The 27,196-nt window shown below is 42.3% G+C and overlaps 1 protein-coding gene across 1 annotated transcript; it reads right to left on the bottom strand.

Moving 5' to 3' along the window:
• Positions 1 to 517: 517 nt before the first annotated feature.
• Positions 518 to 24,659, bottom strand: MAL2 (mal, T cell differentiation protein 2). Its single transcript, XM_080646129.1, has 5 exons — positions 24,428 to 24,659; positions 10,049 to 10,219; positions 5,683 to 5,838; positions 2,732 to 2,826; positions 518 to 1,521 (listed from the first exon to the last, which is right to left on the bottom strand). Exons 1-4 carry the CDS (start codon positions 24,557 to 24,559, stop codon positions 2,755 to 2,757), a joined length of 531 nt encoding a protein of 176 aa, XP_080502255.1. The 5' UTR covers positions 24,560 to 24,659; the 3' UTR covers positions 518 to 1,521; positions 2,732 to 2,754.
• Positions 24,660 to 27,196: the final 2,537 nt, after the last annotated feature.

Genomic DNA, 27,196 nt, shown 5'->3' with positions numbered 1-27,196 from the left:
AGGAACACAGTGGAAGAAGGTGAGTTCTTGGTTATGATTTTAAAAAAAGGCCTAAAAGATGACATCTACCATACATGATTGTTACTAAACATTCTTTGGGCGGGGGGAGAGAAGGGTCATATGTGAAATCTGGGAAAACTGAGGACTACACAGTCATTAAGCCTGGACTTTGGAGCCAGGATGCTGGGGTTTAAAATCCAGCTTTCCCCCTTGCTAGGTACATGACCCTGGGTGTTCCTTAAGGTCTGTGTTTTACTTCTGCCATCTTTAAAATGAGACAGTACAGACCCCATAGAGTTGCCATGATGGGGATTAAATGAGCTAATATTAGGAAAAGATTGCTTAGAACACTGCCAGGCATACATTAAGCATTATATAAATGCTTTTAAAATAAAATAGAGTACAAATAGAAACTTCCTTTATATTACTTCCAAAGACATACCTCTTTGACCTTTATTAAAGAAAAAAGATTAACTGAATTTCAAAGTGAATTGAATAAAAAAATAGAAGACCAAAAGAGATTATCAAATGAATACTTTATTAGCATAACACTTATAAAATAAATTTATTTTCATCATGGAGTTACCAGATTTTAAAACCAACCAGCACTTTCTCATTTTTAGAGCTAAGCTCTAGAAAGAAATTCTCAAATGCCATAATTTTTGTTCAAGTGCTTTGCCACACAAGTCACAAATCTAGAACACAATTAATCTGCAAATCTACGTTTTCACAGTTAGATGAGTTTTAGGCTTGGTTCTTCATGATCGAGAAGCAATCCATTTACAAAGTGCCATCAAGCAGTTTCGTGAAATCATTTAAGTTAATGCCACCAAGCACGGACCTGTTATACTCTGGAAGATAAAATCTCACGACTAAACCTAGTAGACTAATTAAACAATTCAGACCAGAATGGACTATATATTCTTATGGCACATTTATGACTTAGTAATATACAATTCATAATACAGGTGTCAGTGTGTGGTATGGCGCTAGAAAAACCAAGGAAGTCAGATATTATAGAACAGATACAGCATGAGTATAAAGTCCTACAACTGATATCCTTTTGCCACATATTGAAACATGTCTTTTATCATGTCTTTTATCATTAGAAAAACCATCACAAAAGGACTCTAATAAGATTCCTCCTTCTAGGGGATTAGGACAGACTGTTTGATCATTGATCATGCTACTCATTCAGGATTGTTCTATGCTCCATGAAATCTAATAGCCCAATTTATCCATGGCACTCGTACGGGGTGATTCAGCCACAAAAAGCAAAGGGTTGAAAGTGCAGAACAATCACAAAGTCCTCTTTTCCCAGAGGTAGCCCTCTCTGGGCAAGAGATGAGTACCTTGTTTGAATAGGTGGGGGTTGGGGGGGGGGGCCTGACTTCTCCCACTCAAGCCATTGGCACCTTTCCACAAGCAGGGGCTCTGCAGGTGGGCTACACCACTTTCCTGTGCATTTCCACCAGACACAGGTTTTGTGACGGCGGCTGTTTTAAAATGGATTTTGTGTATCTGTTACCAATGCAGAAACAACACAGATCTCAGGGCTATTTTCAAAACATGTCAGAATCTACAACTTTAAGTTATAATCTACTCAGATTTAACTCAGAAAGTAATGTAAAACATATAAAAAGTTAACTCTTTGGAGAGCTCTATTTGGTAAAGCCTCACATGCCCACACACAAATATTCGTATATTCATGCACAGGGAAAACAGCTGTACTTCGAAGCATAAATAAATCCAAAGTAAGACACAGGTAGCTGGAAACCAGTCCCAGTAGTGGTTAATGGTCTGTCTGGAGAGTTTTGCTCAGGTGTTAGGAGACCCTAAGTTTGATTAAGCAACTACTGTTCACTTCATAAATTACTTTTTCCTATACTCAGGAAGCTACTTGAATTAGCTGGAGAAACCATTTGCCCCCTTCAAGGGTAAGTATTTGACCATTAACACTAAGGCAGTGTGATTACTGCATAAGGAGACTAAATAGTATGTGGTTTCTCTAATTAGCTTTATACTTTTGGGATCAGTTCAATAACATACAGGACACGTAAATAAGGTTTTACACCAGAGGTCAGCGAACTATAGCGGGTAGTCCACAGGCCTACTCCAGCCTGCTGCCTGCTTTTGTAAATAAAGTTTTATGGGAACACTCATTCATTTACATATTATCTATGGCTGCTTTCATGTAGCAACAACAGAGAGTAGTAGTTGTGACAGAGACTATAATGGGCCACAAAAAGCCTAAAATATTTACCATTTGGGCTAAGATCTAAAAAGAAATTCTCAAATGCCATAATTTTTGTTCAAATGCTTTGGGCCATGATAGAAAAAGGATGCCAATCTGTTTTACACTGAAAGATAGAGTTCAGTGGGAAGCCTATTTGAAATGTGGGGTTTTTTTTAGGGATTTCTAGTTACCTATCGAAATTAAGGTTCACATGACTTAGCAACTAAACAAAAGAGATACCCTTTTTTTCATAAACAGTATCTTTAAAGACAAACTTTTTATATCCATAAAAAATACAGAAATAGACTTATGTAAAATTAAAGGCCATTTCTCTGTTTAATATCATAATGAAATTAAAATTCTATCTTTGAAATAAACCAAAACCATACTTAGAATCTCTCCACTTACTAAACACACAGCTTTTGGACTGTTATCATATCTGAACAAAATGGCATCCAAACTGATCAGAGGAATGAAGTAACAAATGACACTAACACACAGTGCGCTTCTGAGGAGTGTCATGGTCGCCATCTTCGTAAGGCCAGACCCAGACTGCAACCATAACAAGCTGTCGTCACAAAGGCAAAAATCTGAGAGAAGAGAAACAAAAATTCTCATTAAAGTTAGAACATTGACTTGAAGAAAACACTCATTCTTACAATCATCTGAAGACTGACCAACCTAAAGATACTTCCACACTTGTGAAAGCCATTCCTATTCATCTCTCTCTTATTTTAATCCTCACCTGAGGATATTTTTTCCATTGATCCTTCCAAGAGAGAGTAGAGGGGTGGGAGAGGAGGGAGAGAGAAACATTGATTGGTTGCCTCCTGCATGCATCCCAACCAGGGCTGGGGATTGAGCCTACAACCCAGATATGTGCCCTTGACCAGGAATTGAACCCCTGACCCTTCAGTCCATTGGCCGATGCTCTAACCACTGAGAAATACCAACTAGGGCCATATTCATCTCTCTTTTTGTTGATTTGTACAACTGTTTTATCTCCTTACACCATTAACCCTTCTTTTAAAGATTCTAGCCCAGGGGTGGGCAAACTTTTTGATTCGAGGGCCACAATGGGTTCTTAAACTGGACCGGAGGGCGGAACAAAAGCATGGATGGAGTGTGTGTGTGAACTAATATAAATTCAAAGTAAAGGAGCGGAGGGGAGAGCAAGAGAACCGGATAGAACAGCCGGATCCAGCCCCCGGGCCGTAGTTTGCCCAAGGCTGTTCTAGCCTCTAATAATTTTTTCATTTGTAGACAGCCTTAGGCTGAGCATTTTTGCTCACATACTAGAATCAAATATTTGTGATACCCCCAATATGGTATTCAAAAATTCATTATGAGGTGTCTATTCATATAGTGATCTCACAGGCAAGGAAAGTGCAACTGTCAGGACCTGGGGATGGAGCCGGTTATATCTCTAATCCAGACATTGCTGAATGAGAATGACCACTTTTGATTTCTATTATTAGGGAACTGGAATTTTTCTCTCTTTAAATATAATGTCATAAATGAGTAGATCATACATTTAAGTATTAAAACTCAGAATACACTGGGACTTAATGTGGCACTTCAAGCACTTAGAGGTTTGCTAAGGCAGCTTCACGTAGGAAGACAAAGGGAAGGATAACAGGGACAAAGTCACAGAACAGATTCACACTATGAAGAACATTGAAAACTGAGCTCTTAGGGCAAAGGAATATTAGTGAAAAGTTAGTGATATCCACCGCCAATCATCAAGTACTTGAGTGCCTATTATTCTTATGAAAGTAGGATCTTAGAGCAACTACAAAAAAAAAAAATATGTGGTGACTTCACAGATCCAAGGATATAATGAGAATTAGCCTGCACCATTGAAAAGGAGGGGATGGAAGTAGTAAAGGAAAATCTACTGGGAATAGATGACTAATAGATGTCAATTCTGAGTCCCTGAACTTTGTGAAATTGTTAAAAATAGTGGTTTCCTAACTGTGATCTTTGGATCACATGGGTTCTATGAAAGTATCTCAGAGATGATGAGGTGGATAGAGGTGGCTCTATGAGAAGGAAAGATGGGCATCATACAAGACCCTCTTTCCACACTTCAGCTAGGGCAGTGGTCGGCAAACGGCGGCTCGCGAGCCACATGCGGTTCTTTGGCCCCTTGAGTGTGGCTCTTCCACAAAATACCACGGCCTGGGTGAGTCTATTTTGAAGAAGTGGCATTAGAAGAAGTTTAAGTTTAAAAAATTTGGCTCTCAAAAGAAATTTCAATCATTGTACTGTTGATATTTGGCTCTGTTGACTAATGAGTTTGCCGACCACTGAGCTAGGGCATGTATGCTTTTACCTTCCACACTTATTGGGTTTTAAGTAAGATTTCATTAAGTAAAACAGTTACATTTCTTATAAAAGAAAGGATAATCATCACTGACCTATAAGCCTTTCACAGCCACCTTCAGTCTAGTTCATTGTACACCATGAACAAACTCTGGCAATCCTAACAGAAACTTGGGGCAGTAGGTCTTGGAATCATCAGTCCTCTACCCTTTGAAACCCAGACTCTAGACCTGTGCTGTCCAATAGCTCCTAGCTGCACGTGGCTATTTAAATGTAAATTGTGTATTTGTCATCAAGCACAACCTCTTTGCACTTTTTATTATTATTTTTAATTATTAATAAGTAGCAACCATATTAGATAGTGCATATATAGATCATTTTAGAAAGTTTTATTGGACAGCATAGCTCCAGACATATTTTAAATGGCTACATGGGGAATCTGAACTGTTTATAATCAACCACTTGCTATATAGTCATATTATCAAGAGATTTCAGGGAATAATTTAGATGCCTGTCACCTTAAAATGACCAATGTCAATACAAAATGATAAACTCATTTAAGTATATGAATTTAGAAGGATAAAACAATTCAAAAAATGTCCCCATGGATGGCATTTCACCTCTATACCATCTACGTGATGTCTAGCATATTTACCTCCCCACTCACCTGAACTTTCCTCACTGGCAGGAACTGTGCCTAATGCATCCCTGTCCCATCACCTGCCAGCAAATCACCTGCCTCGTGGTAGGCTCTCAGTGAATTCAAATGAATTACAAATAGGTATTGAACACTGAAGAACAAATCTCCCTTACCAGGTCTGAAGTTACAAGAAGTAAAAGGCACAGTAATTCTTTCCACAAAGTAGACTTTGTTGTGTAAAGCCAACCACTGCCACTGACTGCTCTAATCTTACATGAATGTCAAACTCTTTGTACTTCAGTTTCATCATCCACAACACCGAGGTACTTTGCTCATAGTATTGTACAGATAAATGGCTATTATATGTTTAATGCTAAGAGATATTTAAAAAAAAAAAAAAAAAACTGTTGCCTGAAGAGCTACTTGGAGACCTTGACAGTGGAAGGGAAGTGCGGGTAAGGTGTAGTCATCAAACACTTACTGTAGCTGCTACGTTTATGTTATACTGGTTATTACTCAAGAGCGGCTGCACGGCCATGGTTGTATTGCAATGCAGATCGTGCAGGGAGGTGGCTGCTGCTTCCAGTAAAAAGGCTCCAAAGTAGAAGACGAACACTGTAAAATGGTAAGCAAAATCCTGAAAGAGGAGGGAAAGGAGAGATGTCTACAATTAAAATAATAATCTATATTTTTTCTGTTCCTTGTTTCAATGATGAAGCTTAGGTTCAGGAAGATTAGAACACTGAATCAATCTTGAACTACATTAGCCATTTCTTTTGGTTGCGTTAGCAATGTCAAGCTATTAGAATCCAAATGAAAATCAACTGCCCCAATGTAACTGGTGCAGTGGCAAACCTTCTGGCCTACTGAGTTTAATAATAAAGTCTATAATTTTTGTTTATATTAAGGTGCCATAGAGATCAATTTTAATTAACGTAACATAAAAAGGAATAACATATGCTGTCCTTAAAATGTAAGTAAAATGGCATTTAAGTTATAGCTATTATATAATAACTATATAAGATCTATTGCTGCAATATATTATAGTTATATACACATTTTATAATTAAGCATTTTATATTTTTTAGCAATTATTATTTTTATTAGATTGTCACACTATACATTAAAAGATACAGAAGACCTGTGAAATCACAGAATTCAATAAGATATCTCCAAACATTCTAAAAAAAACAAAATCATATACTTCTACAAAAATTACAAGAAATTTTCATATAAAACTCAACTGTTATTAAGCTATTGCTGGCACTAATGTAAAGCACTATTGTACTAAAATTCACATCATCTTACCTGAATTAATAGATCAACACATTGCTTTGTATTTCTGTTGAGTTCCCAACACCAGATATTTTACATTCATTATCATTCATCCTTACAACCTCTATTTATTATCTTCAGTTTACTCATAAGAAATTTTTTTTTTTTTTTTTTTTTTTTAGTTAAGTGACTGTCTCAAAGCCACACAAAGATGAACCTTGGGAGGGAGAACTCAAGCCCAAATAGGTCTGTTTCCAGAGTCCACTTTTTATTTATTTATTACATATTATATTTTTATTTCACCATTTCTACCAACACTAGAAATCTTGAGAAAAAGTTCTAGAGACATCTACCAAGCATACTAATTTAATCTCAAGATCAATAAAAGCTAGAGGCTATCAGTATTTTAGTTGATATGCTAAACAAATACTTCTAGAAAATTCTTTATCAAAATGCACTCTTCTTTCATGACTGGTATATAGGCAACATTAAACCATTATCACAGGGGGAAACAATTATTTTTTCAGCAATTAATGTCTAACAATTCTAGAATGTAGCAATTTAAAATTGTTACCGTCTGGTGACAACACTATAATATGCATGGCTCAAAAATTTTCCTGGCTGAGAGAGTACAAGGTAGTCAAAAAGGCAGAGTATGTTGAAAATCTCAAAAGAGGAGGAAAAAAAAAAAGGAGCCATTTCTAAACAGGGCAAGCATATAAGTATGGACTAATCAGCTAAAAACAAATCACAGGATAACCTTTGTAGGTGACTTATAGAACAGACTGGTAGGTCTAATTTCTTAGGAAACCTAATAAATTAAAAAGGGTATGAATGATTGTATTCAATATCAATGATAAAGCAATATGAACAAAAAGGAAAAGGATGGTATAGACATATGTCTAATAAAATCAGGAGTGTTACTGGAAAAATATTTAAACATTGATGAGGAATGTGCTTTGACCATTTAGAAAGAATGCTGGGCCCTGCAGGATCCTGGAGACTCAGTACTTATCCAATAATTAACACATTAGTTGCTGGGCTGGTAGCAGGTCCAGGAAGGTCCCAGAGGACGGGCTAGGGCAGTGGTCGGCAAACTGTGGTTTGCGAGCCACATGCGGCTCTTTGGCCCTTTGAGGGTGGCTCTTCCACAAAATACCACAGCCTGGGCGAGTCTATTTTGAAGAAGTGGCGTTAAAAAAAGTTTAAAAAATTTGGCTCTCAAAAGAAATTTCAATTGTTGTACTGTTGATATTTGGCTCTGTTGACTAATGAGTTTGCCGACCACTGGGCTAGGGTGATGAAGGTCACAACCATTGGGAAAAGGCAGTAGGTTGTGGCAATGACTGTATTAACTAGTACCAAAGCAGCAATAGGACTATTCTGGTACACACTGGTCTAATACCATCCTTGAGCCTGATACTACAATAGCCTGGTGGTGCTTACCAATATTAGGGACTACGGATTCATTCATACATATTATGGGAAAGCCAGGCATTTAGAAAGAGGAGATTAAGCATCTACCTGTAACTTAAATAGGGACCTTTGATCTTCATCACTTGACCAATTACTAGAAATATTTTCTCATTAATGAGAAATTAAAGCAAAAAGGTCAGAGCACACTGCACCAGCAACCCAAGAAACTCAAGGAATCTCAGAGATTTCTGGTGCAAGCCTCAGCATGTCTGAGGAATGATGATTACTGATCTCTTCCTATGAACCAGACACAAAGCTGACCACTTTATAATATAGTACATTAATTCCGTGATTCCTGCATAGCATCTGGTGAGGTAGGTACGATTATTACCATTTTACAGAGGAAGAAAATGAAATTTATAGAGGTTCACTATTTTGCCTAAGGCTACACACTTATCAAGTGAACCAGATCTAACCTCGAACTGTCACTGCTGCCACACTTGCCCCTTAGCTTTACCCTAACTCCTGCCATTTGGTTTAAGGCAGGCAGCCACATTCACTAGACTTCGCTGTTGATAACACTTGGGATGACAGCCCTCCTCATGCTCCACAAGTAAGACAAGAACAAATAATTTTCCTCTAACAGCTGTCCTAAAGCTGCTGAGTAAAACGTTGCTATACTTGAAAGGGACACACATACAACACCAGACTAAAAAGGCCTGACTTACGTTTCTAAACACCCTTGTGGGATGGAAACCAAAGGGGGGTTCGTCATGAACTTTCTGAGAGCATGTCCACCACGGATTGAAATTCATGCTCCACTGGGCCATTCTGAGATATGAGAGAATGAATAACCACAAGCATGAAAGAGGCCCCCCTGTGTTACAAGAAAAAAGGGAAATACGTTGATCCAATTTAATGGTGTCGTAATGTTAAGAATTGTGCTGGTTGCAAATTCATTTCTTAAAACTTACCAATTCTTGATCTTTAACACAGGAATCGAAAATGCAGACAATATTTCATTTTGTTGTGCTCTTGTTTTATCGCGCTTCTCAGGTACCGTGCTTTTTACAAACTGAAGATTGTGGCAACCCTGAGTTGAGTATTTTTGCACTATTTGGCACTGCATTTGTTCACTTCATGTCTCTCTGTCACAGTTTGGTAATTCTCACAATATTTCAAACTCTTTCATTATGCAGAGAGAGAAACATTGATTGGCTGCCTCCTGCACGCCCCCTACCAGCAATCTAGCCTGCAACAGAGATATGTGTCCTGACTGAGAACTGAACCAGCAACCTTTCTGTGCACTGGACGATGCCCAACCAGCTGAGCCACATCCACCAGGGCAAGATCAGTGATTTTGGATATTACTAGTACCATTGTATTCGTTTTGGGGTGCCATAAACTGCATCCATGCAAGATGGCAGACTTAATAAATGTTGTATGCTCTGCTCTGGCTGAATCTCACTCTCTCCCTATCCTCTGGCCTCCCTTTTCCATGAGACACAAGAATATTAAAAGTAGGCCAATTAAAAACCCTCACATTTTTAATCAATAAAGTACTTTTTCAATTAAGGGCACATACATTCTTTTATTAGCCATAATGCTATTGCACACTAAGTAGTGCGAATATAACTTTTATATGCACTGGGAAACTCCAAAGTTTGTGTGAATGGCTTTGTTGCGATATTCATTTTATGGCAGTGGTCTGGACCTGAACCTGCAACATCTCTCAGCTATGCCTGTAAATACAAAACATCACCCCCCTTTTTCCCCCTAAATATTCAGAGAGTAGGATATATAGCTGCTTGTTTTCTGAAAAGAATATATGTATTTAATATCTGAAACAGAAATCAGTGGAAAATTTCAAGCTATATGTCACAGAACCTGTCAAAGGCATCTGTTCAATAACTACAATCCAATTTATTTGTTGTGTGAACTGTGAGCAAAGGTCATCTAACTCATAATGGAGCAACAGAAAGATTGCTCCGCTCTATCAGCACAGGGATCTCTCAAGCTGGGCAAAGCAGACGCTGCTGCCTGACCTTTTCTCTCCCACTAGCGGCAACAGCTAGAACAGAGATCAGGCATTTTGGGACAGAATGAGAGAGTTATGTTTCCCACATTTCCCTGAAAAAGACTTAAAAATCCCTTACCAGGAAATTCCAGTTGGCATCGATCTGAGTCACCATGCCAGAGAGGAACACCCCCAGGAAGAGGAGGGAAAGGGTAAAAGCCGTCACGGATACGAACATGACCCATCCTTGGAGCAGAGGTAGAGGAACATTGGAGGAAGCAACCAAAATCCAGACAAGTCCCCCGAACAGCTAAGGGGAAAAAGGAAAATGGCAGTAAGTTTGGGCAACAGAATAGAATGCACGTTCATCATTCTTACCATGACTCTTGTTTCTCCCCAGGCCCCCACACACACTCCACATCCCCGCCCCATCCTCTTTTCTTTATCATGATGTGAGATGCCTTCTTCCCTCAGGTGCCAGCCCAGCGCTTTTACTCGCAAGCCCGATCCGACTGCACACCTGTTTCTGCACCTGCCTGCATGGACTCTCGTCCTCAGCCCGCGAACAGGCCCCTAAACAGATTTCACCAGCTAAACAGATTTCCTTTGACCTGCTGCCTTTCTAACTACTGCCCTCCTAAGTATTTTCCTTTTCAGTAACCATTTTTATAAATTCATCTTTGTTTGGTCTCCACCTCTTCTTGGTGTTACTCTTCAAACCACTGGACAGTGGCTCTGCTCTCGCCACGTCTCAGAGTTTTATCAGTAAAGATCAGCCATAACTTTCTAGCTCGTCACTTTTAATGGCCATGTTTCAGCTCTTATCAGGAAATTGTTGTTCATGTGAAATTATTGCCTATGTAGAGAGTAAAAGTTTCAGCTGTCGTACATAATGGTAACCAATAAAATACATCATCACCTATTGATACTCTCCTATGTGCTGGGCATGGAAATAGGTACTTTAGATCAGTGGTCGCCAACCAGTGGTCCGCGGACCACTGATGGTCCGTGAGGTCCGAAAGGTTGGCGACAGCTGCTTTAGATAGTCACAGACCTAATTTAATACATGCCTATTGCCCATCAGGTGCTGTGCCAGGTTCTAGGAATAAATGGTAAACAAGCTACACTTGGTCTTCACCATCACAGAATTCACAGTCTCTTATAGCAAAAAGCCAATTAAGCAAGTGATTAAAATGCTGCTTCATACACGTCAGAACGGGGCAAAATCTGAGCGTTGCAGGTACATATAAGGAGGGCTCTAAATCCAGATTTGAAAAGTCAGAAAATACTCGATGGAAGCAACAATCCAAAGAACAGGGCTGGGGGAAGAAGGAGGGCGAAGAGAAGGCTAATCCAGGGCAGGAGGTGAGTCTTGAGAGGACCTGGTGGGAGCTGAGAGCGAGCCCGGGGAGCTGGAGACCCAGCTGAAGGTCCTGAAGGTCAGGTGAAGGCGTGAACCTCACCCACGGGCAATGGGAGGCCACAGGTCATCTTGAACAGGAACTAGCATGACCAGATTTGCCTTTAGAAGTTTCTCTGCTAGGCTCTACAGCAGCGGTTCTCAACCTGTGGGCCGCGACCCACAGGTTGAGAACCGCTAGCAGGGTCGCCTAAGATCATCGGAAAACACAGATATTTACATTACGATTCACAACAGTAGCAAAATTAGTTATGAAGTAGCAGCGAAAATAATTTTATGGTTGGGGGTCACCACAACATGAGGAGCTGTATTAAAGGGTCGCAGCATTAAAAAGGTTGAGAACCACTGGTCTAGAGTGTGACACAGACTGGAGAGGAAGGGATGGAGCTGGAGACCGCACAAGAGACTGTTATAACAACAGAGTATAAACCAGACTCGGGGCACTGATTGCAGAGAGACGTGAATAGATGAGACAAAATTTTAAAAAGTAGACAGGATGCTTAGTGGATCAGATGTGGGCATGACAGCAAAAGATCAGACACGGAAGATACTCAGCTTTCTGACTTGGGCAACTAGGAGTGAGAGAGAGAACACAGGGGAGAAATGGTTAGGGGGTGAAGGCGGTACGTTTCCTGAATCTAACAGCGGCAGTCTCCTCCACACTATCACGAAAACCATTACGGCCAGGCATCCTTGGCAGGGCATGCCAGGCCCCTTAAGGATCTAACCTGTCTTTTACATCCTTGTCTCTTGTCACTAAGCCTCTCACATTTTACACCATAGAAAAAACAAAATCCACAGTCCAAAGATAACGCTCTTTCATGTCTGAGTGGCCTGACCTACGCTGGCCAAGAATGCCACTCCCTCCCCCTCGTGTACTTGAGAAACTCCCATTCACAGCTCATCTGGGATAGCTCATGATCCAAAAAGGCATTCGTTCCAGAGTCCCACCCATGCTCAGGAACCTCTGTCCTCTGGGCACGCTGGTTACTGTGAACGTGTTACATTGATGAGAAACACTGTAACTGAATGTCCTGGCTTCCAGTCCAGTCACATTATCAGACCTGCTTGGCAGCCATGTGTCTCCACATCTGAAGCCATTTATTAGTCTGCGGGATAATCCTTTCCTAACTGTCAGGCCTCATGCTAGATTTGTAAACACAAAAATCTAGGCTATATACCTGCCCTGAACACGGACAGGCCACTGGGAATCAACCTCAACCCCACCTGTCGCCTCCCACACCCACAGATGACATCACAGAAGCATGAGTACCTGGCAGGCACAAGGCTCTTCACATATTTGCTCAGTGAACAAATAAATGCCTAGTGCCCATAGAAGAACAGTGGGAGTTCTAGATATTAAAAACCAACAATCATCTATGTCTCACTTCTTAAGTATATCCCAATTGCACAAGCCATTGAAAGTTAAAAACACAAGCTTTAAGTTTCTAAAAAAAAAAAAAGGCCCAGTTATATAATTCATTACTACTTTGAAAAACATTTTGAAAAGCATAATAACATCACTTGAACAATGATAAAGCACCAGCCTAATAAATTTCTAATTGTGGTGATATATCTTAAGTCCTACTATCAAATCAAGCACGAACAACCAGCCCAGACAGTTTTATGAAGTAAATCTAAGTCATGAATATTAATGCATATTAAAAAATTTAACCACAACTTTATTAGTAAGCTATGAAAGATACAGTGATCCCGGTAAAATATTTTCTACTCTTCATACTGTTTAATAAATATTTAATGGTGATAAGATCTTCAAATTTCTTGTTTGGTTTTTTTTCTCAACCTTTTCTTCCTGGTAGCCTTCTCTTCCTCTTCCACTACAAATAACTCATGTTACTTTAAATACTATTTAAGGAATGCATCATTATTAACTATCTATTAATTCATTTATTGAGAAGGTACAAGTACCAAGGGTAATCAAGAACAATGGGCCATTGTTTATTAGGCACAGGCAGACTCAAACAGATGGGCATAATTATATGATATAGGAACTGTGATAAATTGACACTTCTGAAGAAGAGGGTATCTGATCCCTTGGAACTAAACATAATATTTCGTAAAACTGGACAGGACCTCAAACAGGGCAGCCTCAAATCTACTACCAGGCACTACAGAAGGATATTCCAGAAAAAAAAAAAAAGAAGAAAAAGAAAAAAAAGGGCAAGGTTCTATCTACAGCAGCTCCAAACAAGGGAGAAACAGACACCAGTAAATCTGATTCAGAAGCAGATTGTGGAGCGAGCTATAAAAAGAGCTCCACACAGCGTGCTCCGGAGGCTGGAGAGGAATATGCTGGGAGGACTCTGGGTGGCAGGCGGGGAGGCAGGATTAGAAGCAGGCTTTCCAGGCAGAGCAGGGCTTTGATGGGATGCTAATGTGACACAAGGTACATGAATTGTTCTTGTCATACTCAAAATTATAGCCCTTCCCACACCTCAAAGGCTTGGAAAGGAAGTGAAGTGCTTATGTGAAAAGAACAGATTTAGCTACCCATCTGTGGTGTGTGTGCTGATGGGCAGGTAGGGAGGAAGGCATATAAATAAGCATAGACTGCATCCCTCGGTCAGAGATCCTGGGAAGTTCAGATTTAAGTCCTGCTCACCACGGTAGCTTTGGAAGGGGGAGGAGGGGCCAGAGAACATAATTAAGCCTGCTCTGGAGATCCCTGCCTCGCTGTAACACTATCACACGGGCGTCACTAGGGCCTTGACACAATTCTTTCTTCCCTTCCTCCTGGTGTCCTTTTGCCAAAAGCTACCTTTGCTCCCGAGCTTCCCAACCTGGTTCCCCCTTAAAAAATTCTTTCAAGCCCTATTCGGTTTGGCTCAGTGGGTAGAGCGTGGGCCTGTGAACTGAAGGGTCCCAGGTTCAATTCCAATCAAGGGCACATGCCTGGGCTGTGGGCTCAATCCCCAGTGGGGAGCGTGCAGGAGGCAGCCAATCCGTGATTCTCTCTCATCATTGATGTTTTGGTCTCTCCCTCTCCCTGAAATCAATAAAAATGTATTTTAAAAAAATAAACAAATTCTTTCAATGACATTACTAATGAACGACATATTCTCCTCACCTAATTCTGGGCATTGCCAAGCTCAGAGTATTTACCAAACACACGGTCACCGTCAGTATCCTGTTCAGTAGATGTCACTCGGGAGGAGCCTTGTTTTCAGAGATGAACAGCAGAGCACAAAAATGGTTCCAATCAGAGGGAGACCAGCTGATAAGAGTTGTGGCAACTGCAGGGAACACCCACTGCAAAGGGTGGGAGGCCAGTCACCTATGCTGTTCTCATCTTGGATACAGAACCACGTGCTGACTTCTTGTCTGTCACTGCCTTTCATTGCTCTTTGGTGTCCAAAATTGTCTGACTATGTATAAAATTCCCAAGTGTATCACATTTTTCAAAACTTGTTTTTTCCAGGTTTACTGAGGTATAACTGAATGCAGCACTCAATACAGGTTAAAGTGTCTGGCATAATGATTTGACTTACATTGTGAAAGATCACCACAGCAAGTGATCATCCATCCTCTCACACCAAATGTATCACATTCTGAAATTTCTCTCAAGAACTAAGTTGGGGCTCATGACCCTGTGCCTCAAGCTCTAACTAAAAGACACCCGGACTCGCAGGTCATGCAAAGGCAAACATTTCCTAGAAGTAGCTGTCAGCCTTCTCTGTGGCTGTTTCCCTAAGCTTCCCAGCTCCACTGTAAGTGCACCTGGACACACCTTCAGTGCTCAATTACATTCTGAGTGCAGTTATTAAATTGCTACACATACCAAAAAGAATGCTCTCCTTTGTGGCTTAGCATATACTTCTCACTTTAGTTTGGTGCCTGCAGGCCAGAAGGGTGAGACTTGGCTGCCGCCTTCCCACAGGAAAACTGTGCAAGCACTCATCCCCACATCACACTGACCTGAGCCCTCAGAGTTGAAGTTAAAATGTGTTTCCCCTAGAAACTCTGGGCTGATAAAACACATGAGCCCCGGGGAAACTAAGAAATTGAGCAAACAGCGACTCTTGTAATTCTGGCTGGAAGGACTACAGACTTCTCAATTTGTCTCCTATTTGGATGGCATTCTTATGTCCCCAAAGGATTCTCTTTGCAAATACCCCCTTTCCTTTCAAAGGTAACTTATTTCCTAATAGCCTGCATTCATTCATTCATTCATTCATTCATTCATTGTTAATCCTCATCCGAGGACATTTTTTTCCATTAATGTTTCAGAGAGAATGGAAGGGAGGAGAAAAGACAGAGAGAGAAACATCAGTGCTAGATAGACACATCCATTGGATGCCTCCCACACAGGGTCAGGAATCCTCGAGCTGCAATCAAGGTATATGCCCTTGACTGGATTCGAACCCATGACCCTTCAGTCTGCAGGCCAACACTCAACCACTCAGCAAAACCGGCTAGGGCTCTAATAGCCTGCTTTTAAACATGCCCTCCGACATCTTAGCTAATAATTTTCAGACCAATTTGACACCTTCATCTTAGTATACTCTTATTATTCATCAAGTAAACAGGCCAATTCTGACTCTGACCTATTTTCAGTCAATGTTTGGAATGAGAACAGGGCAAGGTAAGTGAATGCGAAGGTATAAAGGACTGTTCAACTGCCCTGAAGGAAAAATACTTCATTATTTAGAATGTTCTGTATATAACATATAACCCTCTCTTTCCAATTCTCCTACTACTTACATATTGGGTAGTTCATCACTTTATAGCAGTGAAAAATCAACAAACCAGCAAGCCTAGAGGGAAAAAAATATTATCTCCCAGACTGGCTTATAGAGTTAGTTTGAGTAAGAGGGTGAAGCTAATGAGGATAACAAAAATATTAGCTAGCATTTATGGAGCTCTTATGTTCCAAGCAATGCTGTGTTTTATTTGTACCAATCTAATTCTCACAAACACTGACAGATAATTCCCATTCCCATTTTATAGATAAGTTAATTGAGGTAGGGAGCCATTAATAACTTGCCCTAACTTACACAGTTAATAAATGTTAGACCTGGATTTGAACCTGGCAATTGGCTTCCAGAGCTTATGGACTCAATATTATGCTATTCTGCCTCTCCCAAAGCTTAGCATTCATTCTAGAGCAGGGCTTCTATCCTTTTGCCATAGATTGGCTTGGTTGGGGGAGGAGGGGAGAAGGTTGATTCCCTGAAATGATATCAAAATGGGTAGATAAGTGCAGAGTAATTTTTCTGAGGACACAATCCACAACTTCTATCAGAATCACAAAGGGATCTGTGGTGCCCTCCAAAAGTTCAGAAGACCTTATAGACTCAATAACCCCTCCTATTTTAATGGGTGCTTATTTACTGGGTACCTATAATGAAACAACATGGTTAAGGAACTGGTTAATATGTTCAACAATCGATCCCCTGGTAAACAGAGGACCTACAATAAATTCCATTTATACACAAATTGTAATCCAAAAGTTTTTTTTTTTGTTTGTTTGTTTTTTTTTTTTACAAACTGGGAACATACACTGAGTGGCCAGATTATTATGATCTCTGAATGCATAATAATCTGGCCACTCTGTGTGTTTGTGTGTGTGTGTGTGTGTGTGTGTGTGTGTGTGTGTGTGTGTGTATTAGAGGCCCGGTGCATGAATTTGTGCATGGGTGGGGTCCAGCCAGCCTGGCCGGGGGAGGGGAGATGGGCGGTTGGCTGGCCTGCCTGCTGGTTGAATTCCTGGTCGAGGGGACAATTTGCATATTAGCCTTTTATTATATAGGATATATACCGAGTGGCCAGATTATTGATCTCTGAATGCATAATAATCTGGCCACTCAGTGTGAGTGTGTGTGTGTGTGTATTAGAGGCCCGGTGCATGAATTTGTGCATGGGTGGGGTCCAGCCAGCCTGGCCAGGGGGAGGGGAGATGGGCGGTTGGCTGGCCTGCCTGCTGGTTGAACTCCTGGTCAAGGGGACAATTTGCATATTAGCCTTTTATTATATAGGATATACAATGAGTGGCCAAATTATTATGCATTCAGAGATCATAATCATCTGGCCACTCAGTGTATTTTAGTCAACAGATAAGATACAATAACTGACAGATGTATTTACAAGGTGGCCCATGAAAGTAAATTCATTCACAATGTGACTGCAGTCAAGTGGTGACAGAACTAGAGAACACAGCGGCCTACCTCTCTCTCCAAGTTCACCTGGTCCTTGCAATGCTCCTTTTCCTACCACCCTTTGTTGTTTTTTTGCACTCTGGCCTATATCTTATCCCCTGAACACAGAGTCCATTACACTGGTCATGCTGCCATCAACATGTTGCTGGATAACTAAATTCCATGTATTCTAGAAAGATACAATGTCTTCCAGAAAAATTTCCGTGGCTCGGTGCCATCCCTTGGTGCTGCCATGGTTACTGATGTGTATATCCTCCAAGCTTACAACCACTGGTTTGAAATCCTGGGCACACGTGTTTCACTCACTGGATTGTGCAGCCAGAGTGGGTGGCCTCGCCTTAAGCATCTCGGAACCTAGGGCAGTGCTTTCTACAGAAGATGCTCCATTGCACTCAACTTGAAATGAATGGAAACCAACCAGCGTGTGTAACGAGTGGTTCCAGAAGTAAATGCTCCAGAAGTGCAGGTGGGGATGCTAGGAACACATTGCGGTCTGAAGCCTAGCTCACCACCTGACACACGGTGGGTATTCGAAAATAGGCATAAATCTACTGAAGCAGAAACATGTACTTCTCAATTTTCAAGTTATCATTGGCAACGCCTATCACCTGGTATAAGATCTCAGACGACTAGAGTGGAAAATTATGGAGAAGTTGGCACCTTTTGCTAGTTGAGCTCATGACACCTCCTTTTCAATCTTCTTCAGGCCCCAAATTTGTTCAGTTTACCTATTCTGTTGCAATTGCCATTGGAACTTGTGCCTTACCACCCCCCCCACCCCCACCTCCTCCTGCTCTCCTCCATTAATCCCCATCTGTTCTCCCACCATGCTGACTTTCATCCAAACTGGTCCTGACTAGCCCTGGTACAGTTCTGAATTAGAGGTACAAGTGAGCAGGGTTTTTTTAATCAGGGAAAGAAAAACAATATAAGTCTTGGGAAGCAACGAGAAATCACATATATAGAAGAGGCCTACGAATAAAATAGCCTAATGCAAAAGAGGTGTTGCTTTTCAGATTTACATTTGAAAGCTTTAGAAATATGTTTGAGGATGCTATAAAGGATTATACTTTCATCCTCCCCATGTGACCCAAACTTTCATTTTGGTTTCTCAAATAGCTGAGGCTCACCTTGTAATGGAAAGCACATACTATATGGGAGAAATATGCTCTGGCTCCTTTTTATTCTTATTTAAAAATTCCCTTGATTTTTAAAATCCTCTTTTGGTGTTTGTTGGTAACTAGTTATCCCCAAGGTTTAAAATGTTCATGCCAGGGCCCTGATGTCAGCAAGAACTGTGCAAAGCATACCTCTTTCCTGCCTTTTTATTTCTCTCCTTTCTGAAAACTATTATACAAAAGTTAAGAATGTCATATATGGTGCCTATGAAAGGACATGGCCCTTTTCATATAAAATAGGACACAGGAAACCAGGTCAAACTCCAAATTCCTGGAGAAGAATCAAGACATTTAAAGAATCGGACAGGACTGAAGAGGGCTGCCCTTCTCCGCTCCAGCCAATTTCCCTAGAATATTTCCACACACTGTGCACTCTGCCCTACAGAACAATCAAGGCGTGTCTGTTAAGTCCTGCAGGTGCTCGGTATTGGTACGCCAGCCTGGTCCTTTATCATTCCAGTCTTTTCTATTCATCCATATCAGTAAGCAGATAAGCCATGTCCATGGCGCCTACTACCGGGTACAACATTTCTATAGAGCTCCACAGAACAAATCTCCTCTCCTTGACCTTTTACTCGGGAGCTCAAGGTCAAGGTTTTCGGTAACTTGGTTTAAAGTTTTCCATACTTCAGTTCCTCACATTTCTTACCGGGGTGCCAGTCAGGGCCAATGACTGCTGAAAGTAATCCCTGGCAGGGCCACTGGTTTATTTCCGTATGAAGTTTTAAAGCCTCTTTTCACAGGGATGAAGATGTGTAACTCAGAGGCAAAGGAAAAGTCTTACCTATAGAATGAAATCCCTTTTAGAGAGGGACTGTACCTAGGGCTAGCCCCTCTTCACTCCTGCAAACATACAATTTCCCTTTGCTAAAAATCTATTTTCTAGGCAAGAAAAGAAAAGTGTATGGATCTAAACACTCATGTGTTAGTCCATCTAAAGTCAAAGCTTTAGGTTGAAGAGAACCTGAAATCCCTTCCATGGATTTATCTGCATGACTACACATGTCTGCTCCACAGCTCCTCCCTCCCATCATCCTTTCATTAACATTTGCTTCTCCCCCACCCCCAATAATTCCTCTGAGTGACAGTTTACAGTTTGGTGTAATATCACTTCAAGACATGTCAAACTTCACATACTTGCTAGACCTCCTAAACCTCAAACCTCTCTCTTCTCTGCTTCTTTCCATTGTCCTACTTCAGGGTCTCTTCATCCTTCATCCAAATCACTGCAATCAGCCCCTTTCCTGACCTCACAGCCTTCAATCTGTCCTCTAACCAAACTTCACCACACAAAGATGTCTAAAACACAGGCTTGATCAGGTCTACCCCTATTGCCAGAACCTTCATACCATGGCTTTTCTTACCTCTGGAGTTTGCTCATGCCCTCTTTCTCCCTGGAATTCTCTTTCCTGCTTTTTCTATCGAAGGTCTACACTTCATTTAAGGCTAAACTCAAATGACACCATTCCATGAAAGCTGCCTCTGCAGTGGCCAGATGTTCTCTACCCTGTTTACCAAGTGTGCTTTTCATAACCCACTTTTATCACTTCAAACACAGCACTGTATTTCTTCCTTGACTTTATACTTCACTGTACAGGAATTTCTTTTCTGGGCAGGAGCTATGTTAATCATCCTATCCCCAGAGCATGAAATAAGGCCTGATGCATACCAGATCCTCAATTATTTGTTGAATAAATACAAACTATTGTGGCATCCAAAAACACTACAGTTAGAAGCATGTGAATAAGAGTCCTAAAGTATTTCCCATAAAGAGAAACGTTAATGAATATCTCAGGGAATGTAGCTGGTTCTCTAAACACGGAAACTGTAAAACACTGAGTTCAATAAGGACTTTTGTTCTTTTCCTGTTTAAAACTGTTATGTCTGATCTTTCTTGTACATTATACAAGGTAAGCTATTTGAGTACAGAGACCTGAAATATCTCGTTCAGCCTAATATTACAGATGCTCTAGTGTCATTTTCTTATAAAGAGACCAGCCAGGAAAATATTTCACTGTACTTCACTTCCCATGCTCACACCTTTCTTCCCTGAATGGTAGATATTTCTGTACATATCCTCTTAGCCAGGTTGTAAGCTCTTTGAGGTGAGGAAGGCAGTATAAACACCTGTGCTCCCGGAAAAGTGCATTGCACACAGCAGTTAACCAATAAACGCCTGATGAGAAACACCTAACTCAGGAAACGCGGAGAGATTTAAAAGTGATAACTTTTGAAGGTGTTTTTCGTTCTAAACTAAAAGGCTTCACTTTGCTAAACCAACTTAGTATAAAACACTTTATGGCAAGCATGCATTGGTCAATGTAGCTGAGTACAAAAACGAGGGGCTGACCACCCCATGCATGTGAGGTTGCAGTATTCTCTGCCCATGAAGTTAGCACTATAAGTTGCTTTACTTGGTGGTGTTATGCAGGCACTATTTTTATTTTATTTTATTGATTTTTAGAGAGAGGGGATGGGAGGGAAAGAGAAACATGAATGCAAGAGGGAAACATCTATCAGCTGCCTCCTACATGCCCCCCTACCAGGGATCAAACCAGCAATCTGGGCATGTGCCCTGACCAGAAATCGAATTGACAACCTTTCAGTGCGTGGGATGGCACCCAGCCAACTGAGCCACACAGGCCAGGGCAGGTGGGCACTCTTTGTATCTTCTGAAATATCTCCCAACAGATGTCTTCCACCTGAGAGATTGTGAATAGAGTGCAGCAAGGGAGATTGGGATTGAATTCTTTGAACAAAGTTACTGGTTAGTGTGAGGACTGAACTCCAAGATTGTGGTTTCATTAGCTTAGTGATGCTGTTTTCACGTGTGAAGTTTCAGACAGCAACAGGACATAGAGAAATTACCATAGACAAATGAATTCGAAAAGAAGGTTAAAATTAAGAAGAGATGTGGAGACATCCAGAAACACCGAAAGAGGCTAAAACAATCAGTCCCCAGAAAGGAGATTACCTTCCTTGAGTTTAGAGCTGCTCCTGGCAAATCTCACATTTAACTAACAGGGTGAGGAATTTGTGACGAGGAGCCTCCTCAGGTGGAGCCCCTGAAAGGAATCAGAGAACCGAGAGGGAAATGAAGAAAGCAGGGCCCAAGGGTGCTTCAAAGGTTGTTTATTTAGCTCCTATCTGTGCATCTGCTCAGGGTGGGCATTTGAGACAGAGGAGTACCCAGACGGCCTCTGTCCCTGCTCTCTGAAAGCATGTAAGCTAGCATCTCCAAATGGTGCGGGTGGATGAGCATCCAGGAGCCAAAGTTTGGCTCCAGTGCAGTCTCTTGTTTCTCTAAGGTCACTAGTTTCATTGGACTATTATGGTCCTTTTACTTTTGAGGGGCGTAGGATGGGGAGGAGAGAGGTTGATAATTCAAGCAAAAGAGGTAATGGAGACCTAAGATTTAAAACAATGAAGATGTTTGGCCATAGTGAAAGTAAACTGAAATGGCTTTTGGAAGGGATTCTGTTCTAGCTAGGTAAGGGTCCTAGGTGTGTTTTTGGGGAAGAAGCCAGTGGAAATGAAGAGATTAGAGGAATGAACTGAATACTTCTGAGTCTGGGGTCCCTCCTAGGATGGTGAGTGGTAGAAATTCTAGCAGAGAGAACGCTCATCTGCAAGAGGGAGCTGACTTGCCCATAGAACCCTCCTAAAGGCCCCCTTCAGTGGTTCCAGCTAGGACCTTACATCAGAACCTCTGGGAGCTTTCAAAAAAATCTAGCGGACTGCAGGTGCTCCCCCGGAGATTCTGATTTAATTAATCTGGGCTGGCAACAGTATTTTAGAAGCTGCCCAAGTAATTAAGTGCAACAAGAGTTGAGAACTAACCACTGGGCTAGATAAAGAGAGATGAGGGTAAGGGAGAGAAAATAGATGCACTTTCCCCACTCTTTTCTCCCTCCTCTCAGAATTAGGCAGTGCTTCTGAAAGTGTCACATGTCCACAGGTGATCCTTGAGCTGGAATTTGATTTGATGGCACATGGATGAGCCTTCTTTGCATATATACACATATATAGTTCCTTATATGCATGTTTCTTTACATACTTTACATATATACATATATGTGTAAATACATAACTATATATTTGAATAAATATTAGAAAAAAAACATAACCAGCATAACAAATTTGAGAATTCACATATATTATTGCTTAGGATGAGGCTAAGGTAGGCACTTAAGTTTAGAGTGTGAATCTATTTAAGTGAACATTCTGTAAATTCTAGTACAGTACATGCGGCATGTGGATAGGGCGCAAAGTTCTAAAAGAGGTACGCTGTCAACTGGAGTTTGGGGAACATGGAATTAAAAGTAGCCCAGAACCTGCGCAACCTTCCTCCCCAGATCTTCACTGTTCTCAACGGGTCTCCCTCCGCACAGCGGTGCCGGCTGCACAGCTCCATCCACTGCCCACGCTTCTCACATGGATGCCTGTGCCTCCTCCAAAGCATTTCGATGCTTCTGAACTGGGCTCAGACGCAAACCAGCCTCCCCTAGCCTCGCAGTCACGATCCGATGACGATGTCATATAACTCACTCATCTCCTTTTTCTGATTCAAATCTGAGCTAAACTTAGCCACCTTCACATAATAGGGCAGAAAACCAATGCTCACAAGATGTTCCAGCCCCAGCAGCACAAAAGGGAAACCGAAGCGACCCAAATCCAGGTTATGCAAACTCAAAAGGAGAGGGAGAGGGGAGAGCTAGGAAAAGCCCAAACTGAGCAAACAAAACTAGCCCGCAAGAGAGGCGCTGACATTTCACTCTATTTGTAGTTCTCAGGGCATGATGCAACTCTGGGTTACCCAATTTATGTTCGCAAAATTTCCTCTGGTCCACGACAAGCTTCAAAAGCTCCAAACTCCATAACATTCCTTTACAAATGTTCCAGTCTCCAGCCCAGGAAGGCTGCACTCCGAGCCAGGTGACCTCCCCTTCACTTAGGCCCGGCAAAGTGTGCCAGGGAGGCTTGGGTTTGTACAGGTGAAACAGGAAGAAAGAAAGCGCAAAGGGCAAAGGCAGGCAGACAGGAACTTGACAGCTCCGTTGGTACCTTCCGCTCACGTGCTCACGCCCACCTGATTGGAAACTGCCCAGGGCACCTTCCACACTTCACTTTCCTCCCCGCCCTGCCTCCTGAGCCCCGCTCCTCTCGCCATTGCATAGGGCACGCAGAATGGCAAGCAGGGGATGTGCCCAGGTTTTCAGCCTTCCTCCTCTTTTTCCTGTTACCTCCAGCCTCCCGCCCCTTCCACAGCGTGGCAGCCTACTCCTGGTCACCAGCCATCGCTACACCTTTGCACCACCCAACAAAATGGCAGGTTAGCAACAGGCAAGGCCGAGAGCGCCTGCTCTGGCTCTAGCCAAGCGCGGCCGCTGGCCAAGCCGTACGGGGTCTCTGACGGCCCACCCCTCAAACGCAAACACCCTTTTCCTCTCAAAGTCCCTAAACCTCGGTCCCACCGGGCTACCTGCTCGCCCTCTCTGGGCCATTTCTATCGCCACCGGCGCGCAGGTGCCCGCGTTAACAGGTGCCAGGCGAGCGGGCCCGGGCGACAGCGCCGCCGCCCAGCTTCAGGCGGCGCTGGGATCGTAAGGGACTCCGAAGGGCGCGCAGGAAAGGTCAGGGGAAGGGAGCTGGGGCGCGCGCAGAGGAGGCAGCACGGGGGCCAGGGATGCCACGGTCAGTCCCCGCTCCCCAGGCGCGACCAGCGCGGAGGCTGCCCCACTTACAATCTCCAGGCAGACGAAGGCGCCCGAGTAGGTCCGCAGGATGTCGGGGCCAGCGGGCAGGGTGATCCGCGGCGCCGGGAAGGACACGGCGGGGTTCGGGGGCGGCACGCCTGGCGCTCCGCCGGCCGACATGCTGCTGCTGCCGCTGCTGCGTCTCCGCGCGCCGCCGCTGCCGCCCTCCGCCCGCCTCCACTTCCCGGGCTCCCGCCGCCGCCGCCGCTCCGGTCGGCGTGGTCCGCGCGCCGCGCGGGAGGGGGCGTGGCTGCGCTACCCTGGGCCTCGCGAGCCCCACCCCGTCACGTGGGTCCAGGTGAGCACGCCACCACCTGGCGCCCGCGCGGGTCACGTGCACAGGTGCAGCTTCCACCTGGCGGGGTTTACCTGCTCCGCTCTCCTTTCTCCTCCGCGTACCAGTGCCTTGCGCTCCTGGAGCCTCTCAACACCCCGCCCCAACGCAGTGCTCCTTAATTTGTTCTTTCCATCCCTTTTCATGGTTTCCACCTGTTCTCTTCCACTGGTCCTCCCCCAACACTCACAGCTCCCCTACCCATGACTCGGAAGGTAAAATCAAGGTTACCAGTCACGCCTAAAAATTGGAGCGGATCTGCTTTAACTGGGACTCTTTTTAGGTGGGAAGTTTCAAACACCATTAGCACAGCATTGCGTTGGAGTCAGATGGCTCAGCTCCATCACCTATTCGCATAGGATGTACCGCAGGTAACTGCGGCTTGGCGCGCCAGTAGGGCGATGTGCTCACCTGTGAAATGGGGATGAGGGTGTCTACCTGGTATGGATGCCCAAATTACATGATATAACATGAAAGGAGTTTAGCATATAGTAACACTTCTTAAATGATAGTTGATACGATGACTGCTAGTTTTTGAATTTTTACACACACACACACACACACACACACACACACACACACACACATATCACGGTCTTGTGTACCTATGATATTGTAGAGGTTATATCTTGCATATCAAACTTTAATCATTAATTTTACTTAAAAAGTCTGTGCAACCGAATTGGTAATTGCCAGAGGGAAGGGAGGTTGGGGCACTGGGTGGAAAAGGTGAAGGGATTAAGAAGTATAAATTGGTAGTTACAAAATAGTCATGGGTATGTAAAGTACAGCACAGGGAATATAGCCAATAATATTGCGATAACTGTGTGGTGCTAGGTGGGTATTTAAAATATTGGTGGAACACTTTGTAAAGTATATGATTGTCTAGCCACTGTACTGTACACCTGAAACCAATACAAAATAATACTGAAAGTAAACTGTAATTGAAAAATTTTAAAAATAAATTTTTAAAAAGTCTTTGTGTACTTTGAATTCCCTGTCCCAGTTTATTCCAATTTTTATCTTTAATGTCAATGTTTTGTAAGTGAAATAAAGAAGCTGAAATTAATATTCTTAAAGATCAGCTGAAAATAAAACAACACACACCAGCACACACACGTAGACAAGGTTGGAAAAATATTAGTTAACATCGTCAGACATTCTCCAAATGGAATACTGATCTTGTCTGTCAGGTTTAGCCTTTGAGGGACTGTGTTTACCACTATGCACTATTCAGCAGATTTTAGTCATTCTACCTCTTTATTATCTTAATAAGCGAAACTCATAGGTGTGGTGGCAGCATCAGGGTAAAAAGCCACAGGACAGGGTGTGGGTGAAACCTTTTGAAAATACACCTCCTATCTTCACCTCTTAGTCATCCCTTTCTGATTTTTAATGTGTGGTATTAATAGCACATTTGAAGTTTTCTGAACTGATTTGTTTCATTAGTAAACCCTCTCTGTGTTCAGACCCCAACTGGTAGGGAATAATCTCCCTGTCTGTTTTATTTTATTTTCTGCCTAACATTGCTCAATAAGTACCTAAAGAATCTTCAAAGGGAAGAATTCTACAAAGAATTCATTATGGAGATGGACAGTAGCTATAATGTCCCCCCTCCCCCCAATTTTAGTGAACAACTCACAGTGACTTTGGAGTTCCTAGAAGTGCTAATGACCCAGAAGAGCCTCAATTATGCATGTTTTAAAATTGCCACTAAGGGGACAAATTTTCACTGTGTCCCTTCCAGCATGCTCCTTGCTATACCAGGTGTCCCTGACCATCCCCAACCATCCTGCTTTTCCTCTTCTGCATGCTTCCACAATGACCAGTGGAATGAAAACAACTGTCATTGAGCCCCTTCTATTATTGTAATGTATTATTTGCTTGTAAACTAATTCCTTCCTGGTATAGTTTCCCTGTTAAGATCACTACCCAAACCTGTTTTCTCTTAATAATACCAGTTTCATTCTAATAAAGGCCCTGGCGGGATAGCTCAGTTGTTTAGAGAGCCACCCTAATATGCCAAGGTACAGGGTTTGATCCCCAGTCAGGACACATGCATATAAAAATCAACCAATGAATGCATAAATAAGTGGAATAACAAACTGATGTTTCCCTCTCTCTTTCTCTCTTTCAAATTAAAAAGAAAAAAAATTCATCGACACTCCATTCCTCATTCTATCTCTTCCTCCCATAATTGAGCATGCGCTCTTAATAATTTCACCTTTTTTCTCTTCCTTTATTCATCTTGTTTCTATGCTTTACTGACCTCCAGTATGACTCTTACCTTGCTCACAGATGTCCTTTGGATTCCATTGTTTGGAATGTCAATGTCCATATCCGTGACACTTTCAACAATCTTGCGGGAACAACCAAGATGGCGGCATAAGGTAAACACCTGTATATGCTGCCTCTCACAACCA

The sequence above is a fragment of the Plecotus auritus genome, assembly GCF_963455305.1.
Source record: "Plecotus auritus genome assembly, chromosome: 11".
Classification (NCBI taxonomy): Eukaryota; Metazoa; Chordata; class Mammalia; order Chiroptera; family Vespertilionidae; genus Plecotus; species Plecotus auritus.
This window is presented reverse-complemented; position numbering and strand designations above follow the sequence as displayed.